The following is a 14,999-nucleotide window of genomic DNA, read 5'->3' as shown; positions in this document are numbered from 1 at the left end:
AGTCACCAAGAGAGAGTGCAGTGACTGGAATAGTAGCAAGAGGAAGCTGACCCCAAATTTAGATTTTGCTATGGTTAATCCACAGAGATAATCTCCCTGTGGACAATTTGTTGCTTTGAATACTGTATAGTGATTGCTTTAGACAATAAGGATATGATTCAAAATACAAATAAATTCAGTAGGAACTCAAGGTATTTTAAAGAAATTATTAGTCAAAGATCAAATTTACTCACAGTATCTTCTTTAGCAGTTTATGGCTTAAGAAATTCTGTATTTGCAATGTATTCTTTCCCTCTCCTGCCTCTTACTGTAATTAATGCAGGAAACTCAAGGGAGAGGAAAAAAGTCCTTATTCTATTTTTCTAAGAAGTGATTTCCTAAGTGGTTTCTTGTGTCGGTGGGTCATGAAGAAAAGCTTGGAGGCGGTTGGGATTCAAGACACTGTTGGGAATCTAGACATTCTACAAAGAAACAGAGGGGAACCACAGGCCTTCAATAAAGAGGTAAAGCAAGGCAAAGAAAAGATCTAGGCAGCCAAGATCCAACAGGAATGGACAATGGGTATTGCCTAATTGCAGGGACACTGTGGAAACACTCTGCTTATGTACGTGACTCTGGCATAATATTTTTATTACATTGAATTGTTCCATCACACTGCTTATAAGAATTTCCAAATTGAGCATTTATTGCTCAAAAATAGAAAGGTGATGCTGAAGAACAAACTTATAGTCTATAAATGCTACAACATAATTATAATCTGGATAAAGAGATATAAATTGGTTTGGCTGAGAAAACCTTGACTAAAATGAATAGGATGTTGTCCATGACTTCTGTAACATAAATATATCCTTCTCCAGTTCTGTCAGTTCCTGAATACTTTACTTTATAAAATGTATTTTGTTCAGGTACTTTTTCAAAACAACTGTTGCCAAGATCTGAACTGGCACTGGAAAAAAAATGATTATTTTCAGGGGAGAGAGAGAGAGAAAGAAAAGAGAGAGGAGAAATCTTAGTATTATATTAAGCATTGTGATTGCTTCTAGGTAATTTAAAAATCAATGTCCCAATGATTTCAATTTACTTTTTCTGCCAGATTCTTCAAACTGCCTGAAAATTGTGAAGCAGTCTTTTTGTAATAAATTATAATTTGTCCACGTCTTGATTAGATATTAGCCATTTATTAATGTGTGTGTGCATATATATGTATATACAGATATGAAATTTATTAGTGCTTGAACCACTATCTTAAAATAATTAGCAACGTTTCACCAACTATAACAACTTCTAAATGATGAACTGCCATATAATTTCTAAATCATTGCTACTGGTTGGCACTTATCTTTGACATTATTGATTTAATTCTAAAAAAAAAATGATGTTTCTAAAACCCTGAGATTTCTTTTCAAATTCCTGAGCACTAAGAAGATCAAGTTACAACATTCGTCTTTGAGACGTTATCACCTCTTCAAGATCTTTAACATTATACTCCAAATTCTATATTCTTAGTCCTATATTTACTGCCTATGTATTATTGATATTTTTTAAGGTAAATCAATATTCATTTGTCGACAGGAGCATTTTTTTCGAGAGGAGTCATTCATATTTTTAAAAAGAAATTTTTTTTAAATGTCTCAAATTCAAGAATTTACTGTTCAGGAGGTAAGACCACAAGTTTTATTGCAGAGTGACGGTAAGCTTGTTTTAAATACTACTACAATATTAATGTAAAATTTTTCTCTTTTGGATTAATATAAATATATCTTGTTAGAGTTAACAGAAAGTTTTCCTGTGAACACAAGATGCATTCCCTTTTGGACTGTTTTTCTGCTTGATCCCTCAAAAAAAGGAAAAATGTCAGTAACTTTTAAAAAGATACATATCTTTGATAGTTAAGCAACAAGGAGAGCAGAAAAGATCAAGGGAAGTAAAAACGGAACCAGAACCAGGTGCACTACAAAGCTCAATTAGTTCACAGGCTAAGGACACTGCTTTTTATAAGTTATTTTTCTCCATTGGGAACAGTTTTCTGAGACTTCCTCTCTCTGCTCTCTATCCCGGGAGTCCTAACCAGGTTTTATCTTCTTTTTTTTTTTCTTTTTCTTTTTGCTTGCTTTCGAGACCAAAAGAAGTTGTCAGAGAAGTCATATTAGGTACATTTCACTGAAGGTTTTCTATTTTCAGCAAGTTTTACTGTTCTCCATACGACTCCTGACTGTCCCTAAACACAAAGGGTAACTAGGCTCCCTGTAGACAGCCCTGTAGATTCTCTTGAGAATCTATTTCATGAAAACTAGGAGCCCTCTGTACTTCCCAAAATGGACCCGCAATATTCCACATTTGATTCCAGGTCGTTTGTCAAGCCACAAAAGCTTATCTTTGAACCCCAAGTTGAAAATGCCTATGTAGAGCGAAAAGGTAAGGAACTCTCTCACAACTTTCAAGAGTCTCCTCGACCTTTCAAGGAAGGTCATTCCATCTGAGTTCTAGATGAGACCAGCTGAAGCTCGCACCTTGACCGTGAGCTGGAGTAAGTGGATCCCCGCTAACCACTGGCTTTAAACGGAGGAAAAGTTAACTTTCTTGGCTCCTTGCACTTCTCCAAACCCAGTCCGGTAGGCGCAGGACCCGGACTGGGTCGAGGCCTCAAAATCTGAGACCAGGCAAGACAGGTTTTAAAGTAAGCTTCTGGGCACCACCGGTCGCCGCGCGTAAACCCACCTGAAAGACCGGAGCCCTGGGGCTCCCTGATGTAGTCATTCCTGGTTTGAGCACAGCCTGCGCCACCTGGTCTCCTCCTAGCAATGCGAACACACGCCGAACCCTCCCCGCGCGGAGTCTAACACCGACGCTGCCTCCAAAGCTCCCTCGCGGGGAGCCCCTGGGTGCGCGGGGCGTTCTTACCTTGGGGTTGGTCAGGAGCTGGTGCTCGTCGCTGTGCAGCAGCGCCCTAGAGTTGGACTCAGAGTTGTTCACGTAGACCTGGACGCAGGGGTACTGCGAGGTGCCCCTGCAGTCGGCGCCACAGGTGAAGGTGCACTCGAACACCTCGCCGATCTGCTGCACCGACAGCACCGTGCAATTGGCCTCCGTGGCTTGCAGATCCTGCAGCGCGGGACTCAGCCAGCAGAAGCCGAAGATGAAGAGCGACACGACGCCGGAGATGATGAGAAACAAGCCGAGCCGGATGCTCTTGTCCTCGGCTTCCGTGTACTCGTAAGCCACCCGGAGCTTCGCCATCGCCCCCCACTCTCGGCGGCTGGCGTGCTCCCCCCGCCCCCTCCCGCCCCCGGCGCCGAGCCCGACTGCCTCGGGCGGGAGGAGCCGCCGCCGCCGCCACCGCCGCCGCCGCGCGACAGCAGGGGAGTGGGCGGCGAGGGGGAGCGCGCGAGAACAAAGGGGCCGAGGCCAGCGACGCCCCCGGCGGCGGCGGCGGCGGCAGCGCCCCCCAGCCCCCCAGCCGCCGCCTGGGCCCCGCGGTGCAGCAGCCGCTTCAGAGCCTCCTGCACCCTCGGGCGCGGGGAGCGCACGGACCGCTCCAGCTTCCAGCGCCCCCTGCCAGCCTCCGCCCCCGCACTCTCCCCGCCTCCCCCACCCCGCCTCCTCTCGTCGGGTGTCTCTCTGTCTCCATCGCCCGCTGGCCGCTACTCCGCGGACTCGCCCGGCAGCTGCCCCAAGGCTAGGAGTGTCTGAGCTGGGGCGAGCTCGGGGGCTCCCCCGTGCAGGAGGAGGCTCCGCCCCGCCCCGTCCGCAGCCGACCCGGGCCCTTCCGCCCCGCCCCACTCTGCCCCGCCCCGCCCGGGGGCGTCTCCTTTGGGCGAGGGGCTGACGGGGACAAGCGACAGCGGCGACTTGCAATCGGAATCTTCGCTCAGTCCCCTTAGAGGGACATCCGAGATGAAAGATTAAGATCAATTTAGCTTAACCAGAGGGAAGTTAAAATAATAATAATAATAAGAGGGGAGGGTGGAGTTCAAGTGGAGCGGCGGGAATCTTGAACTCCAAACAAGGACTGGTCACCTGCAGGGAGAGCGGCCAGGTTCCAGGCGCACCCCAGGAAGCGGGCACGGGTGGCGGTGTGGGAGGACACGGGCCGCCCAGGCCGGGCGGATCCAGGTGAAAGCCCCAGGCTAGCGGTGTGCGCTGGGAGGTCCCCGGGGACAACTGAACCGCAGGTTCCCATGCCACGGGCGGGCTGGCGCGCGGCGGTGCCGGAGGCGTGACCTAGCCGCGCCCACGCCGCCGGCGCAGCCGCCCCAGGGACCGCAGTAACCGTCCAGTCCCAGGACTTGGGCCTCCTAACCGTCTTGGCGCAGACCCACGTCCCCAGACCCTGCTGCGGCCAGGAGGGCTGCAGGATTGGAGTTAAACAAGCTGAGTCAGGTGGAGTTTGCTGTGGAGGCAACGTGCGTGGGGGCAGGAGGCTGGACGAAGGAAACTTGCTGCTTAGGTCCTCGGTGACCCTTGTGGCAACTTAGGTCTCCAGCAGCCGAGTTGACCCCAACTTGATTTGCCCCCATGGCTGGGGCTGACTGAGACCAAAGGAAAAAGGTGGAGAGCTTTGCAGCCTGGAAAGAAATACTACTTTTCCTATCAGAAAAGTACTCTTGCTTTGGGGCTCGCAAGAACAGAATCATTTCTGTCGTTTCCCTCCTTAGGAGTCTTGCCACCCCTGACCCGCCCCAGGATTTGTAGATGAGGTTTCCAGGAGGCTGCTTAAAGCGACAGCGGCGGGCAGACCCACTTTGGGACAGGTACTGTTTCTAGACCTGTGTTCTGCTCTTAATTCTTGCCGTTGCTCCCTCCACCCCCAATTACGCTAACAATGCTTCAGCCTCTATTCTTTTCACGACCTTTTTAAAGTTAGAATTACCTTTTCCCAAACTACACTTTTATCATAAAATCAAACTTGAGAACTATTTATATGTACATTTCGAAGAATAAAATCAGAATATTAACTTCCTTGCAAACTACATAAACTTTTTTTGTTTGCTTGTTAAATCTCAAATGAATAAACTCTTAATTATGTTCCTGATGAATACGGAAACATGGAATCATGGAATTCTTGACTTCTCTTTCCTGGACTTCAAATGTTACTTAACTGGTATTGAGTACCTTTCGACTGCAGTTCTGATACGTTATTTTGAAGCACTACATTATGAGAGGTAACAAGTATTTCCCAGCAATGGGCAAATTAATTACAGGAAGATCCTAAGTGTCTTTTTCTCAATAAATTAAGAAGATGTAGAGTTTGAAAAACTTCCAAATTAGGAAGATGCTTTGTTCTCTAATACCTTTCAGGTTTTGAGAGAGATTTTCTTTTTTTAATTTAAATGTAAGAATTGTATTCTTTTCCTGTTAGCATAAAGACAATTGTAAGTGATTACATTGCTTAAAAGTGAGTTTAATAGTTGAAATAGCATAACCCAAAATCACAAATCTTCAATCTGAATCTTTTTCCTATTGCAGGAAAAATAAAAAACATAGGAAATAATCTTTTTTTTCTATTGTTATAATCTTCTTTTCCAAGAAAGGAAAAGCTATGTCTAAGATCTGAAGCAATGATGAACAAATAACAAGATACAATTATTCTAGCTCAGTATGTTGAGGAACTGAAATGAGACAGAATTAATTCCTATTAATGCACAGCAGTTGAGGGACTACCAATAATTTAATGAATATGGTTCATTTTTCAATGATTCCAGAGCTCAAAGTCTTCTGTGAATGATATCTCTGCCTCAAAACTGAAGTACAGTGGTCTAAGTCTAGGGAACAAAATCAGAAAATTCTATCTTATTTTAACTGAAATTCTTGAAGTTTTAAAATCCATTTTCTTTCAGTTCTGCATTTAGTCAATTTCTTTCTTGGCAATTATTCTTAAAGTATTTAAAGAAACTTGTGTCTTCTGTTCTTTAGACATTTTTCTCCTGTTTCTTGTTTTTAATTTAGCTTTTCTCTGAAAACTTTATCTTCACATCTTTATTGAAAGTCAAACGTATTAAGACTTCACAAATTAAATCAATTTCTATTTTATTCTTAATGAAACACTGGAAGTGTTTATTCGTTTTACTTACTTGAAGCGGAGCTGCTTTATCACATTCCCAAGGAAGATTGGATATGTCAGCCCCTCAGTTTCAGAATAAGGTCACCACTTACTAAGTCAGAATGGTAGTTAGAACTCCAGGAAAGCTCAGAAATGCTAAGCTCTGAGGTCACTTAAAATCTCTGTTCCCTGTGGAAGGTGGAAGTAGCACAGAAAAAGCAGCTAGTCCTTTCTTTGAATAGTGTTCCACCAATTAAGATTAAAAATGTAATATTAAGAACCAGACTGACTTATTTGATGTACATCGTCTGCAGTAGTTTTTCCAGTAGGATCATGGCCAGGTCTTGATAAAGTTCAATTTAAAAGAAAAATAAAGCCTATCTAAACAAGAGCATCAAAGCCATGTTATTTATAATTTGTTCTCATGATCAATATTCAAAAAGTCCTGTGGCTGATGCTAAAGTTGCAGTATACAATATCATATGTATATATACTTTTTAATAAAAGATTCTAAAAAGAATTATAAGGCAGGCTTTTGTATCCTAGGAATAGAAGGGAATTTAGAGCAGGTGGGAAAATTTTTTCAAAAATTGGCACATTATGAAGTTTTTTGATAACTGCCACTAAACACTTGAAAAGCAAAAATACATAGGAAAATAATGTATTATCACCTTTTATCTATTAAAATTTACATTCTAGAGTTTAGATCTTTTTAACTAATTAGATATTACACATGGTGAAAGTATGAGTGATCCAACAAAGAAAACCATATAAAACCATTTTATATTTTCTTCTTGATTCAGCAGCTATAATTATAGATTTTGTTAATGTCATAGGAAATTGAGTTCCAGCTTGCCGATACCAAATTAATTTCCTTGCCATGCTCCATTATGAGTGTTAAATATTTGTTATTAGCTTCAGAATTTTAAATTCAAAATACATTTCCTGTGTGGTCACTATTTTTTCTGATTGTTTTTTCCTGGCCATAAACTTCACCTATTAAAATGAGCATATAATTATTACTAAGAACACTTACTATTTCTAATCACAGTAAATTAGAAAAGGAAGGGATTTTAACCATTGCCTAGTTCAACATTAACCAAGAAGCTCCCAGATTTTGCATTTTGCTTGTAATTATTTAAAATATTTTTTAAAAGCTCAAATTTATGTTTGTGTATAGCCTTTATGTTTGCAATTGAGGAAAGCAAAACACAGACAATCAATTCACATTTTTTCCATTAAAATTTACATTCTGGATAGATTAGCAAATTTGTAATACCATACTGGTTAGTGCTCTAGAGTTCCTAAAATCTCACCAACTGTTGAGTCTTTCATGTTAACTGCAGTGAATCTGTATGGGAGAGATATACACAGGTATAGTAAAAGGGAAATCAGCTTTGGAACTTGAAACATAGAGGCCAAGAGGTTTTGGTCCCAGCTTTAGTAGTAAATAATTTGACACAAGGTAAATAATCCTCTTAGTCTATTTTCTGTTGCTATAACTGAATACGAGACTGGGTAATTTATAAAGAAACTTATTTCTTACAATTCTAGATGCTGGGAAGTCCAAGAGCATGACAGTAATATCTGGTCAGGTCCTTGTGTACCCTAACATGGCAGAAGGCAGTTCCATAGCAAGAGAGCAAGAATGCCTATTAACTCAGGCCACTGTCCATATAAGGCCACCAGTCCCATCAGGCCCCACACCCTGATGACCTTACTTAATCCTAATTATCTCCCAAAGGCCCCATCTCGAAATACCATCAAAAATATGAATTTGGGGAATATGTTCTAACACATTAAATTTGGGGGACACTTTTAAACCATAGCAATATTAGTTTCCTCCTTGTCATACAAAAGGGTTGGTCTAGAAGACAGTTTCAGTATTCTAGTATCTAATTCCCATTTTTGTTTTGCCATGCACTTTAGAAAATTGGGTATTGCTATATAACAGTATCTAGTGAAGTTAAAAGGTCTTTAACAGAATCCCAAAACATGGAGAGCATGTCCTAGCCTGATGGCTAACACGAAGAGTGTTTGTCTTTAGAGAAATGGACCTACGTCGATGCAACACCTAATATAAGCCAGGTTATTTATAAATGCCCTAATTTAACCTTCCCATGACAAGGGGGAAAAATATTCAGAGATTAGGTAATTTTTGCAAGGCTGCACACATATTGTGACAGGGCCAGGGGATTTTATATTTGCGTTTTACATAGTATCTTATATTTAAGAAATACTAACCACTCGAAGATAATAAATTACTTAAAACAATTTTTCTACTATACTATGCTACTTCTAAGAAATTTGTTAACAAAAATGAAGTGTAGATAATACAAAAAGCATTTACAAATGGGTTTAAAATGTGTTTCTATACTTATATTTAAGTATAGTTAGGCTTAATCAAAATCTCTACTGTGAAACCTGATTATGAAGGGGACGGTGAGTAGAGGCTGAAGGAACTAATAATTTAATCTAGTCCCCCTACTCTGAATCACATTTGTGTTGAAAATAGCCTCTTCAGATGCTTAGCAAATAGTAGTAGTACTGTTTTATGTGGAACAGAGAGATTAAGTTAGGTTTCTAGTGGCTTGCTAAAAATTCAAGCTAAATTCAAGGTAGAAGTAAATACAGGGAATAACTAGATGTGCAATAGTTATAAGGCAGAAGGAAATCCTATACTCTGCAGACTGAAAAGCATCAAATACTTGTAATAATAGCTTTTTTTTTTTTTTTTTTTTTTTGCCTTTTCTTGGACACTTCCACTGATGGAAAGATATAACTCCTAATGATTTCTGGAGCTTTTGAAAAATTATAAACTGGTACTTTATTACTGTAGATTGAAATTTGCCTTGCCATAACAGCTATGTAATGGTCTTTATTCTGCCCTCTGGCATTATGTAGGATAAAGATATTTTTAAGAATAAAGCCTTACATGAGGCAGGAGAATGGCGTGAACCTGGGAGGTGGAGCTTGCAGTGAGCCGAGATCACACCACTGCACTCCAGCCTGGGCGACAGAGCAAGACTCCGTCTCAGAAAAAAAAAAAAAAAAGAATAAAGCCTTACAAATGACTCTACCTCAGAGGTGAGAAGACAGCCATTATGTCTCTCCTAGGCCTTTTGTTATGCACATCTTCCAGTTTCTTCAGTATTCTCTTTTGATATGATTTAGGAAACTAAGGTTTTACCCTTAGTCCAAAATGCTAAGAATAATAAGTCAAAGTTGGAAAGGATGCCCCACTTTAACATTCGAAAGTCTGAGCTTTTCTTTTCCATGATATTCCAATTTACAAACACTTCTAGGATAATGGATTTTGTTGTTCAATGACAGTGTCATTGCAAATGTAGAGAATTTGGATTCCTAATAGTGATATACAAGTCAACTAATATTCAAATTTTAGACCTATATTAAATCATTTAGAGTGAACTGAAAAAAATTATACAAAACTTTAGATAAAAAAGGGAAATCTGGAAATAACTTTTTGGGCAGAGGAGTAACATGACTTGCATTTTTTAAAACTGAGATATAACTCATGCAATAGACAGCATGTTATATTTGAAGAATATTAACCACTTGAAGACAATAAGTTAAAACATTCAAAATAAAAAAACAAACATATCTTTAAGAGGGGAAAATTTAACAACTTAAAGACAGCCCATTTTTCATGCACTGTTACATATGGTAATTAAAACTCCATCTTAAAATAAATGTTCAGTATGTAACAGATTTAAAGGTAGCTTTGAAACATTCTGGCTGCCCCAAATCTTTATTTTTATACATAAGAAGATGAAACTATTTATATCATTCCTTCATGTAATGTTTTCTCATTCAGATGTATAATTTTGAAGAATAAATGTTTAATTTAAAAGTTTTCTCATTATAAATTAGTATCAAGAGGCCTGATTCTAAAAAGAATCAAGCAGACTCAGCGATTTGTGGACATCATACCATCCTTGAAATTTGAAGCATTTCTTCCAAAATGTTTGAAGAACTCATGTATTATCATCAAAATTATCTTCATTATGCACTAGGAAATAGTTTGGCCTGGAAGAAAAAAGCATTTATTGTAAGTTTTAAAAGTAAATTATATGGTCAAAACGTCACTTAGGCCAAAAATAAATGCAAATCACAAAAACATTACATTTCAGGAAACACATACAAATTAGAGACCAGCTCTGATTCATAGTAAAGATTTGTTTTCCTCAGCTAGTGCCTTCAATTATTGTCTAAAAGAACACTTTTGGCATAAAGCCAGTTTTATTTCATCTTCTCTAAGAAAGATGTCAAAACATTTTGGTGGTATGGTATGGCCTTTCAGGCCTAGAAATGAAAACTAAGATAAATTTCAAAAAGAATGAAAAATTGGCTTTGCTATGTAGAAGATAGTTTAACTGAAGTATTTTAGCACATGTCAACTGGTTATCATATGCTATTTGACTATGCAATAATTTGGATTTTCAAGATAGAGAATTATGACAATTAGGACCTTGTGAATTTTGACACTTTCAAGAGTAATTTAAATAATTGAGAGAAAACTGTACAATAAACATGGAAATGACTAGCTTTTTAAAAAGCCCTATAAATCTTAAGTTCTTATGATAAAGAGACATGTCACTAAAATCTTGTCACAGTATTTACAACTGTTTAATTGGATTAAAAAACCTCCAATTAATGCATATGTAACTGATAATGTAATTCCCATTACATTATCAGTTTTTATACATACAAACTGAAGAGGAAATCTTAAGATCAGCAGAAATATTCCCAGGAAATAACTGAGATAAAAGCACTTTTGCTGTTTTATATTTACATATGGATTCAGCTTTCCTCCTGCTCTGCTAACAAATACTATTGTAGTAACATGGTTTCTGCCCTAGAACATTGGATGTTATAGGAAAAAGTAAATGAATGCCCCTGATACACAGGGATTATAATATTTAGTGGGATTTTAAGAAACTTAAGATTTTATTCTACTTAGTACTTGTACACAGGAGATTGCACACTAATGCAACGTACAATTTCAGACTAAACATTTACGTCGAAACTTAAAAATTGTCTTTTTCCTCTTTCAAATGTAGAACTAAAATACACACATAAATAAATCTGATGAATACACACATACATACGATTACTATTTGTTGTGCTTTATTAATGTTTCACATTCCTACTCCTAACATCAAAAGAAAACAACTCTACAGGTAAGTTCAATAAAGTTGCCTTTTGTAATTCTTTTTTGATTTAAATTTCTTTCCAAAGATATAGCAGTGATTTTAAGTATACCTTATCCATGATTCACAGAACAGCATATTCCTATGTACTTAAAGGTCAATGCTTTAAGTATATACCTTTTAGCCCTGATGACATCATAGTCTCCAACTTCAAATCAAGAAAAGGGTATCAGTACCTTAAAGAGCTGAAAAGAGGCCTGGAAGTAATCACATTCAACTTTTTATTTAAAAAGGCAGTCCTGTCAATTAATTGAGAGTCATTCCGTTTGTTTGCACATTGACTGAACCTTTACTTCATGAAGCAGCTAGTACTGTGTAGCACCTTAATATAGAAAAAGTCTGTTTCATTCAACTTCTCCTTATTGGTTTGAGACTTGCCCTATTCCAGTTCTTCCTGTGTTAGATGACAACTGTCATGCCTCCCCTTAGTATTCTTTAGTTGTCTCTTCTCCAAGCCCTACATCTCATCAATTCTAAGATGCACGTTCTTTCCTCACATAATAGATACATTCTGTAATTGGCAGCTTGTCATAGTTGGAGCTTTGTCTTAGTGGTACATAAAATGGTGTCCCTTACAACTGATGGCAATTAGATTTGCTGAAATACAGTAATTATCTCACTTACACACTTTTTCAATGAGCCACAGAAACATTAAGACATTCAACTCCTTACCTTATGCACAGAACACTGTCCAGCCAGTCTCTCCTAGGTTATGTTCTGAGGTTAAATCTAACGTCTTACAAAGCAACTGATTTGAAAATCTTAATTAACTCAGTTACTTTTTAATATCGCACTGAAATCCCTTATTTGTCCTAGTTCTGCTCTTCCAGCCACAAGAATGAGCTTAACTGCCTTTCATTGACAGCTCTTGAATTTGATACCTGAAGACAAATACCATGTTTCCAAAATTGTATTCCTATTTGTTGTTGTGAAAATTTACTCTAAAACGGGAACACTAAATTTCACCTCATGATGCTATTCGTCAGACAACAATGTATATAAAAACACACAGCATTTGCTGGGCAGCTAGAAGGCATGCTACTTCTCCCTCCCCTTCTGCCTTCCCCAGGCATGGCAGCTCCTATAATACGGCATTCAAACAGAACATGACATTTCAGATGACTGATTACTTCCAGTAGAGGGGGCTTCCTATCTTTTTCTGAGTGCTATATTTTTCTTAATGTAGCTGAAGATTACATTAGTATTTTTGGCAACAGGATCACAATTCTTACTGATCTATATATGAACCACTCAAATCACGTTATAGTCCACCATTCTTTATTAACAATCAAAGTGCAAAACTAAGTAATTTTCTTGATTGAATGTATCCTATTTGATTCAACTCTACACACCAAACTACTTGGTTAGATTTAGATCCCAATTTTAACCTTCAGTGTGTTTATTTGCTTCATCTTCCACATCTGTCATGTATTCATGGTATAATCAAAGTCACTGGTAATGCCAGTGGCAAGGAGACAGCCTTGTGACCTGCCATTAGGATCCAACTTTTAGAAAGTAAAGGCATCTCAATGTCTGGCTTAGTTCATTCTCCAGAGACTACCTTAATGGAACCTAGTTAGTAGATATTTCTAGATCTTATTAACTACATAGACAAACCATGGTTAATGTATTACACAATCCTGTTTCCACACACACGTTTAGGTTTTCAGCAACTTTTTGCAAAATTGAGCTATTAAATCTAAGTTAAATGAAATGAGTCCTACTGTACAGCCATGCTCAGATGCCACGTATTTTATGAGCAATGGATATAACAAAGTGGAAGATCTATGGCTTGTGAATAGAAGAGGATTTATCAATTAGAGAAGCTACAGACTGGAAAAATTTGAAATATTTAAAAGTTATTGAAAATGCTTAAAAAGATTGTGAAAATGAAATTATAGCAAATGATAATTGAGTAAGCTATCTCAAAGCCCAATGCTTTAAATTATACACTTTATTTTCAAATTGAAATATCAACTTTTATCAGTCAACAACTATCAAGCACCTGCTTTGTCCCAATTTCAGTGTCAAAAAGAAACAGACTAGTTATATATACTTTAAGAATTTACATAAACTTTCAGTTCTTAAAATGTATTATATCTAAGGAAAACTATTTGTGTAGTTAAGTCTCTGAAAATAGAGCTTTAGCACATAAATTTTAGTACCACCTAAAGAATTATATTTGAAACCAAATAATTTCCCTTTGCAATTAAATAGCTTTTATTCCCAGAAAGCCAATCATAGTTTAATCTAAAAAATTTATTTAACATAGTGTACACATCTATTTCACTAGCTATATAGGGGGAAATTATCAGAACTAAAGCTTTGAAAGAAAATGTGAAATATAATTAGTTGGAGTCAGCCTCTGTACATGTATAACCACGTTATAAAATCAAGGAGTATTATAACTGTGTTATATTTAAAAAGTTCAAAGTAGTGTTTTAAATATTTCAAATAGAGTAACTTGTATTTTGAAGTCCATAGCATGGTAATTTCTGATATTAACAAGTTATAAAAAGTTGGCTAACGTGCAAGAGTTTCTTCATTTTGATGATTCAGGATAAAAAGAACTCAAAAAAATGGAAAAGTGTGCATTTAAAACTCTGTATATGGCAGTAGAGAAAAAAAGATTACAGCCAAGACAACAAACCACTTGGTATGAGCTATCTTATTTTTCGGAGTCATTCATCAGTACCAGTCATGATCACGCTTCAGCTGAGACTTCAATCTACATTGTTGTTTATATTCATCAGAATAAAGATCCCCTTCCACATTTTTCTTCCTACTTGTTTTTTGTGGTTATGTAGGAAAAGTTACATTTTATTTTACAAAGTGAATTACTAGGAAAAAATGTAATTTTTTTTTTCTAGATTGATTTCTGTGTTTTGACTCTGGTTTATGTCAAATAAGGTATAGTGTTCTGTGAAGGTTTTTGCACAATAGATAAAATGATAATTACATAGTGCTATCTTTCTTACTGAGGAGATGCTTTGGTTTCATTATGAAACATAGAAAATCCTGTGTTTTTTTAGTGTTTCTCATATCTCAAAATGCATAGAAAAAGGTAAATTTTAAGCCACTTTATATTCCTGGTACACAAACACAGCAATGTCATAAATGTTTCATTTTCAAAAGATTTGGTTAATGCCAACAGACTTTTACTCTTCATAGAAAAATAGGTTAAAAATGAAAATTTAAAGGGTCAAAACTCATTGCCTTTTTTCTACTCTCCAGTTCTGCTTTGGCAGCTTCAATCTTCTGATTTTTAAAATACAGTATTTGTATTTAGATGGGAGAAGAATCCACTAACTTGTAAATATGAGATATCTAGGCCAGCAAACTGAAGGTAAAGTCTACCCATTCCCACCTTATGGCTTACCTTCATTTGCACATTACTTCTTAAAGATAAATTTAAAGGTCTATCAAGAAATTTCTCATAAATTTTTCACAGAAGTACTTTGGTTGGGTTCCAAGAGTATTCAGAATGTTTTATTTCTAATGCTGCCACAACCCATTTAAAAAATAGTTTTCTCTGATTAATACTGTCTACATTTTTAACCTACAAGTGAAACGGTTCACTATATTTCCATTAAATTACTTGTTGGAAGCTGAAAAAGACATTTGAGTCACACCATTCAGTTTGATATCTGCAAAACTTCAGTTTGTTTCCTCTATTTTTCATGTTGAAGAAATAATTTCGCAATTTCAAATCAAAGCCAACACTGCAG

At 37.6% G+C, this 14,999-nt stretch overlaps 1 protein-coding gene across 1 annotated transcript in view; it reads right to left on the bottom strand.

The window, feature by feature from the left end:
• KCNMB4 (potassium calcium-activated channel subfamily M regulatory beta subunit 4) overlaps window positions 1-3,756 on the bottom strand; it is a 74,285-nt gene extending 70,529 nt beyond the window's left edge. Inside the window, exon 1 of the mRNA XM_054445033.2 lies at window positions 2,902-3,756. Coding sequence (XP_054301008.1) covers window positions 2,902-3,237 — 336 coding nt within the window. The 5' untranslated portion in view covers window positions 3,238-3,756. The remainder of the gene's footprint in view (window positions 1-2,901) is intronic.
• Window positions 3,757-14,999: the final 11,243 nt, after the last annotated feature.

This window comes from Pongo pygmaeus, chromosome 10 (assembly GCF_028885625.2).
Source record: "Pongo pygmaeus isolate AG05252 chromosome 10, NHGRI_mPonPyg2-v2.0_pri, whole genome shotgun sequence".
In the NCBI taxonomy this organism is placed as follows: domain Eukaryota; kingdom Metazoa; phylum Chordata; class Mammalia; order Primates; family Hominidae; genus Pongo; species Pongo pygmaeus.
This window is presented reverse-complemented; position numbering and strand designations above follow the sequence as displayed.